This window comes from Enhydra lutris, unplaced genomic scaffold (genome assembly GCF_002288905.1).
Source record: "Enhydra lutris kenyoni isolate GAN:26980312 unplaced genomic scaffold, ASM228890v2 scaffoldscaffold22, whole genome shotgun sequence".
In the NCBI taxonomy this organism is placed as follows: domain Eukaryota; kingdom Metazoa; phylum Chordata; class Mammalia; order Carnivora; family Mustelidae; genus Enhydra; species Enhydra lutris.
The window spans coordinates 6,365,558-6,372,969 of record NW_019154106.1 but is presented as its reverse complement, the minus strand read 5'-3'; the positions used below and the strand labels follow the sequence as shown (position 1 = coordinate 6,372,969).

The window sequence follows — 7,412 nt, the reverse complement described above, 5'->3', positions numbered from 1 at the left end:
CTAGGAAAGCAGGAGAGGTCTATCAAGGCAGATCTTTCTTTTTTCCTTAAAGATTTTACTTATTTATTCGACAGAGAGAGAAAGAGCACAAGCAGAGGGAGAAGCAGGCTCCCCACTGAGCAAGGAGCCTGATGTGGGGCTCAATCTCAGGACCCTGGGATCATGATCTGAGCCGAAGTCAGACGCTTAACCAACTGAGCCATTCAGTCACCCCTATCAAGGCAGAACTTAAAGGCAAATCTGAGTTTTCCAGGAGGACCCAGGACAAGGTGAAGGATGTTCTTGGCAAAGGTATGACTAGAGGCTAGGCCTGGAGGAGGGCAGTGGCAGACAGACATCTTGGCCAGGGGGCCAGCACTTGCTTTTCTTTGGATAGATGACTTTGAGTCTAGGACCATTCTTTACTGCCGCTTAACACCAGAAACCTAATTATGACTTTGTGCATCTCTAATTATGCCTTTTGCCTTTTCCAGACCTCTACTGGTAAAAAGTGGGGTGCTATAAAAATAGCCTCTCTTCCAGCCCAGAGACTGTCATCCAAACTGTGAACTAACCGTTGCAATCTCCATCGTCGAAACCGGTCTCTGTTAAAAATAAAAGAGAAGCCGACAGTGATGCCGTGGTTTCTTCACTTTACATTCTTTTAGGGCAAGGTCCTGGAAGTCAGCCTAGCCTAAGGCATGGGAACTTCTTCATTCAAATGGCAGTGTGATAGTGCTTAGGGAGCACAGACTCTGAAGCTACAGTCTGAATTCAAGTCCTGGCTGTGTGATCCCGAGTGTCACTTCATCTGTCCAAGTTTCAGTTCCATCACCCCTAGATGGTGCCCATCTCATAAGTTAATGTATGTAAAGCCCTTAAACTAGTGGCTGGTACACAGCAGACTCTGTTAGTTATTTTTATTACTTCTCCAGATATGTCAACATAGCTCTGAATAAAGTAACAAACAGTCCTGATTCTCTGCTAGTTTTGAGAGTTTCATTTGCAAGTGCTGGATGTCCTGCTGTCCTCAAGAACGCTGGGGTCAGGGAATGGTCCTCATTGGAGTCAGGGTGTCTTCTCCTTGTGGGAAGGGCCAGAGGTGAAGCTGGTGACTCAGAAGGGGGCCGGGGAATTGAGCACCTCCTTATCGGATATGACTGTCCATCCAACCTCTCCCTGCTCAGCCTGAGCTGGTTTCCCTCTACCCAGCTCTGGTCCTTCCTTCAGTGTTCAGGTCCTGCTCCAGTCCCAACGTCTCACTGTGCGCCCCACGAGAGACATGAACCCTATCTGCCTTGTTCACCTATGTCCCCGAGTTGGAGATAATGCTCCATCAATGGGGCTGAATTGAATGAAAAGGGACAATTTAGATTTTCTCAAAGGAAAAGAGTGGAGCTGAGGGGGCCAGTCTGCGTGGGGAAGCCCAGTCAGTCAAGGGGGTGTTGATGAGAGGTGTGAGCCCCTGGGAAGGCTGATTGAGCCTAGGCCCCCTTCCTCGTGGTGACAGTCACAGGGGCTATTTTGGGGGCACCAGCCTCATTCTCAAACGTGGGATATCTGGCTTTCAATGACTGACATACAACCTGTGCCTTTTAAGGATTTTTTATTAAAAAAAAAAAAAAGGAAAATCAACCAAACAAAAAGCCCAACCCAAGAACTCTTGGTTCTGGAGTCTGGGAGCAGCTTAGGTCTGTGGGGAGGGTGGAACCTGGAAGACAGATGGTGTGGGGGTCTCTGATCCCCGGGGAGGAAGAGCAGGAGCCCCGGGAAGCTTACAGGCCAAGCAGCCCTTCCCAGGGCTCAGCCCCCCTCTGCGTGAGGCCTGGGCTCACCCACTTGGAAAAGACTGGTCGGAGCGGAGGGCTCAACCCACAGAAAAAGGCAGGGTGGGCAGTTCCGGACAGGTCTCAGACCTCTGGTTAAAGTCACCAACCGGTCAGGAAGGAGAAAAGGGTGGCCCGGGGCTCGATCGGGCCTATCAGCACCCTCCACGAAGGCGGGGTTCAAGTCACCCTGGGGAGGCAGGCTCAGATTGGGAGATGCTGCCCCAAGGACTGAGCAGTAGGGGCCCTGACGAGGCAGGCGCTGCAAGCAGTGCCAGGCAGGACTCCCGGTGGGCAGGGTAGGACCCAGCCACTGGAGAGCTCAGTGGCCAGGGGGGCCGCGGGGTAGTGCCCGGATGGGCCGGGGCGGAGGATTGTCCAGGACCGGTTCGGGCCGGACCCGCACGCCGCCCCGGCGCTTCTGCTTGCGCAGCAGGTAGCTCGAGTACTGCACCTCGGGCATGGCCAGCTTGAGGCAGGCCTCGGTGGCCGGCCCGGCGCCGCCGCTGGGCAGGTCGTAGCCCATGATGTCCACCTTGCGGCTGGGCTGCCACGGCTGCAGCTGCTTGGTGCGGATCTGCGCCGCGGGCCGCAGCACGGGCTCCTCGCCGAAGCAGCGCCGCAGCAGGCGCTCCCGGGCCTCGCGCAGCTCCCGCGCCTCGCGCTCCACGCAGGCTCGGCCGGCGCTCGCCACGCGGCGCCAGAACGTGGCGTTGAAGTGGTCGTAGAGGCCCGCGTCGAGTGCGTTCCAGGCGCGCGCGGCCCGCGCGAGCGCCGCGGGGATGGCGGCGAGGCGCGAGCTGGCGGCGCGCGCATTCAGCTTGGCGTAGAGCACGTCGTCCAGGTCCCAGGCCAGGAGCCGCCGCAGCAGCACCAGCGACTCGTCGAAGTACTCGGCGATCATGACGAGCGAGAAGACCTCTTCCACCTGGCGGATGAGGCCCGCCAGGTAGGCGGCGTCGTCGCGCGGGCTGCGCTCGTTGTCGCCGCCCAGGTCGTAGGCCAGCGTGTTGTGCGCGAACATGGCGAAGTGCTCGCCCGCGCGGTAGTAGGCCTCGGGCGCGCGCAGGAAGGCCTCGAGCGACGCGTTGGGCACGCGCCGGAAGGCCGGGCAGTACTGGTTGTAGTAGCTGAAGAGCGACTCGAACATGGCGGCCGGCTCGCGCAGGATGGTGACGTAGACGGTGCCGGGCGGCATGAGGCGCTCGAGCTCCGCGCGGTCGAAGCGCAGGTGGCTGGCGAGCACGTGCGGTGGCCGCGTGGCTGGGTGCACGAAGTGTACCGAGAAGTTGCGTGGGTAGCAGAACTGGTGCTCGCAGCTCGGGTGCGGCAGGGCCACCGTCAGGTTGTGGCGCTCGGCGAAGCGGAACAGGATGTTCTGCACGGTGGTGCCTGCAGTCTTGTGCGTCTTGAGGAAGGCCACCGTCATGTGCTTGGGGCGGGGCGGTGAGTCCCGAAGAGGCGGGCAGCTCAGAGGAAACAGCTTGGGGTACCTGCCAAGTCCGGGGTGGGGGGAGTGTGCGGGGGGGGGGGGGTTGGAAGTGTGTGAGGGGTGCGTCTCGACCCCTGCCCCTCCCCCAGGACGGTAAGATGGGCCACATGCACGGACCAGTAGAGGGTATGGCAGGCAGCCTCTAAGATGACTCCCAGTGATCCCTGCTGGCCTCTGGTATTCACTCTCTTGTGCATTTCCCTCCCCCCGAGTGTGAGCAGGATTTACTGGTGCCACTAGGGAACAGAATAGGTAGAAATGAAGGTATGTCACTCGTGAGATTACATTAGAAAGACTATGGCTTCTATGGGGCGCCTGGGTGGCTCAGTGGGTTAAATCTCTGCCTTGGGCGGAGGTCATGATCCCACGGTCCTGGGATCGAGCCCCGCATTGGGCTCTCTGCTCATCAGGGAGTCTGCTTCCCCGTCTCCCCTCTCTGCCTGCTTCCCTGCCTACTTTGATCTCTGTCAAATAAATAAATAAAATCTTAAAAAAAAAAAAAAGACTATGACTTCTATCTTGGTGTCTCTCCTTCTCTCTCTCTCTCTCTCTCTCTCTCTCTCTCTGGGATAACTCAGGCAGGGAGAAGCAAGCTGCCATTCTGTGAGCAGCCCTGTGGGGAGGTACCAGGTGGCAACACTCCAGGAGGTACTGGGCCCTCAGCTATCAGCCTGCTTGAAGAACTCAATGCTGCCAGCAACCACATGAGGGCGACGGGAAGGGGAGCACTTCCGGTCAGACCTTCAGGTGAGACTGCATCCTCAGCAGCCAGCTTGATTGCAACTCGCCGTGACCTTGAGCCAGAGATCCCCAGCTAAGCCACACGTGAATGCCTGACCCACAGGAACAAGATAGTAAATGTTTGATGTGTTCAAAACCTAAGTTTTGAGGTAATTTGGCTACACAGAAATAGATAACGAATATAAGGGCAGAGGCCCTTGGAGATCCTTGAGAAAGTCTACTCTACACATGAAGAAACTGAGGACCAAAAGAAAATTCATTTACATTTACTGGCAACTCAGATAAAGTCACTATATTCTCTTGTTCTCTGTCTTCTTTCTCACTTTTACTCTTTCTCTGGCTCCTCATGGAGGAGGAGTCCCCACGGCATGGGCTTTGAGACAACCTATTTGCTATATGATTCTGTTGTGTTCCCTGGAGCCTCGTTCATTCAGCCAACAAATTTTCTTTTGAGCATCTCTTATGTGCCAGGCACTATTCAAGGCTCAGGAATTTTGCTAGTATGAAAAACGGAGAATATGCTTAGCCTTCATGAAGCTTTCATTTCTGTTTCCTTGTCCCTGAAACAAAGGTGTTGGGGATTACAGATGGCCTGTAAGTTCCCTTCAGACTCTGAGTTACTCTCATTTCTTTTCTAGCCTCGCCATCGTGTAATGAGGACTACTCTAAGCACCCTTGAGACCACTGAGATTTCCTATCTGTGGCTGGTTTGGGCTCAGGGTAGTATCTACCCAGATGCCCCTCTTGAAGACCAGCAAATCCTCCAACAAGGAGAACTGAGCCCATTCACACCATTGTCAAAGCAGATCATGTAGGAAATGGGAAAGTTGAGGCCCTGAACGGTGCAGGGATTTGCTGGGTTCACAGAGCCAGGAGTAGGGCAAGGGGTCCTATCAGTTGTCACATGGTATCCTGTATCAGGATGGCTGACTGGGTCGCCCATGTCATCATTCCCATTCTATAGATGAGGAAACAAGCTCAGAGAAACGAGGGGATTTGCCCAGCACAGCAGAATCAATGATAACTTGTCTGCAGTCCTTTGGGGGAGGCACTCAGACTATGATGCCGTGGGAAGGACTTGGACTGGATTAGAATCCCAGTTTAGTCACTGACTAACTCTGTGCTTTCAAGCAACCTTTCAATGAAGACCAGTGCCTGCCCAGGGAGGTTGTGTGGATCCAAAGAGAATGTATAGAGGGTGCCTGGGTTAAAGCCTCTGCCTTCGGCTCAGGTCATGATCCCAGGGTTCTGGGATCGAGCACCGCATCAGGCTCTCTGCTTAGGGGGGAGCCTGCTTCCTCCTCTCTCTCTGCCTGCCTCTGCCTAGTTATGATCTCTCTCTCTCTCTCTCTGTCAAATAAATCAAATCTTTAAAACAAATAAAAATAAAGAGAATGTATAGAAAGAACTTTTAGAATAGAGTGAAGGAGTAAAGTCCAGCAGAAGACAGACTCTTTTGGCAGATAGAAGGAATGGGAAGGAAAGGTCCCAGTTCTGTTGCCAACCAGGCAAGAATGCAACTTGCCTGTGTCCCGCCCCCACGCCCAGGCCCCACCCCCTTACCAGCTGAGCTGTGCCCCCTGGTGGATGAGGAGGCTTACGGTGCTGCACCCTAGCACCAGCAGCAGGATTTTCCTTCGGCTCATCATCTTGGTGGCCTGCTGCACGTGCTGGAGGATGGGTGGCATGCTGGGGTACCCACCCCTGGACCTGCCAGGGCCTCGCTATCCAGGACTCCCTTCGCCGGCACTCATGGGGGCTCCTGGGGCTCTGGTAGCAGGGCCAGTATTCCTGAGAGGCCTGGCAGAAGAAGGAGGCAAACAGGTTTGCAGCACGCAGAGGAGATGGGCTGTGGGCCCCAGCAAGACTGCTGCAAAGAAGAGCTCCAGAGGGTGGGGTGAACAGAGAAGCCAGAGAGATCGGATTCCTACCTCCCATTACCAAGACCCTATCTCCACACTGCTCCAGATAACTTAGTCTTGGGTGGAATTACAGGCTTTGGGGTGTGGCCACCCTTCAAGCTGTAGCCACTCCTCCCTTGAGCCCGGTCTTGGCTTCTCTGCCTGGGCCCTAATTCATCTTTGTCTTGTGGTCATTTGTATCTGTCTCCCCAGTAGGCTTACCTTAGCACCAGGACTTGGGTTAAAGCACAGAAGTCTCAATTCAAGGTTTCCCTCCTCCAGGGCTCCTTGCCTGACTGCTTCAGGCAAGAGCTTGTCTTGACCCCCTAGAGCCTGAACTCAGAAGCCACTGACTAGACCTATAGCTTCTTGAGTCTCTTGACATGGGCAAGGGATTACTACTGCGGGCTTACAACATGTACTACACTCTTACATACTTAACTTCCATTTAATCCCCACCACCCTCTAACATAGGTATGATTCCCCATTTTGCAGACAAGGAAACTGAGTCTCTAAGTGATGGTGCTACTTGTCCCATGGTCACACAGCTGTTGGCAGAATCAGGATTCAGACCTGCTCTTTCTGGTTTCAAAGCCCATCCCCCTTGGTGTTATGTGTGCTGCTTCCACAGAGAACTGCTTTCCCATCCCTGTTCTAGACTCTGACAGTTCTGCATGCTTCGGAGCCCTGAGCCTTCCTCGCTGGGCACCTGCCCTGAGGACCCAAGACCAATAAATCCATGAGGGAAAGAAAGGAAGGACTTGAAATCCCAGAACCCTATCTGGATTTCATCCCCAGACACCTGAAACCCTGGCCACCCCATCCGCTGACTCTGCAGTGAGAGGTGCCTGGCCAAGGCCGTGACATGGCAGCCTAAGAGAGGGGTGGGAGTGTGGGGAAGACAGAGGCAGTCCTGCTCGTTGTCCTGTGGAGACTCTCCAGGAGAAGGTGGGCCTATCCCAGGTGAGTGGCAGGAGTGAGAGGCAGAAGAAGGGCCTGGTTTCCGGCCAGGCACCTGTCCCCACACGAATGCGTTGGCTCAAGGGCAGCCCGGCCCTTGGCAGCGCTAGTGGAAAGTCCGCTTCGGCAACAATGCCTGTCCCCCCACTAGGGTAGGGTCTCTATCTCAGGGGCCTTGGTCTCCAGGTCTGGGTTCAGGTTCAGCGTCACATACACACCTCTTGAAAGGGGAGAATGAGCCGGAAACCCTACGGGCATTTGCACGTATATGGAACTAGGACACCTGGGTCCCAGGAGGGATGAGGTAATGTAAAAACTTTTGACCATCACTTTCCCCTGGGGCTTGGAGCTTGGTTTCCAGTCCCTCTTCTTTACCGCTACCTCCCCCGGCCCCTCATTAATCCTGGATTACATTTAAACCTGTTTGGGTAGAAAGATGTCCTGGTTATGCCTTTTTTTTCCAGGCCCCATCACCTTGTTTCCTCCACCAGCCTGCAGACACACTTAATCTGC

At 54.9% G+C, this 7,412-nt stretch overlaps 1 protein-coding gene across 1 annotated transcript; it reads right to left on the bottom strand.

Moving 5' to 3' along the window:
• Window positions 1-2,127: 2,127 nt before the first annotated feature.
• LOC111150305 (galactose-3-O-sulfotransferase 3) lies at window positions 2,128-5,726 on the bottom strand. Its single transcript, XM_022507756.1, has 2 exons — window positions 5,602-5,726; window positions 2,128-3,298 (listed from the first exon to the last, which is right to left on the bottom strand). Exons 1-2 carry the CDS (start codon window positions 5,724-5,726, stop codon window positions 2,128-2,130), a joined length of 1,296 nt encoding a protein of 431 aa, XP_022363464.1.
• Window positions 5,727-7,412: the final 1,686 nt, after the last annotated feature.

What these genes read in the sequence shown, in the direction of transcription:
- LOC111150305 (XM_022507756.1), bottom strand. Translation starts at nt 5,726, where the DNA reads ATGCCACCCATCCTCCAGCACGTGCAGCAGGCCACCAAGATGATGAGC. An exon ending in CAGGGGGCACAGCTCAGCTG is followed by an intron (nt 3,299 to 5,601) that starts GTAAGGGGGTGG and finishes CGGACTTGGCAG; the next exon opens with GTACCCCAAGCTGTTTCCTC.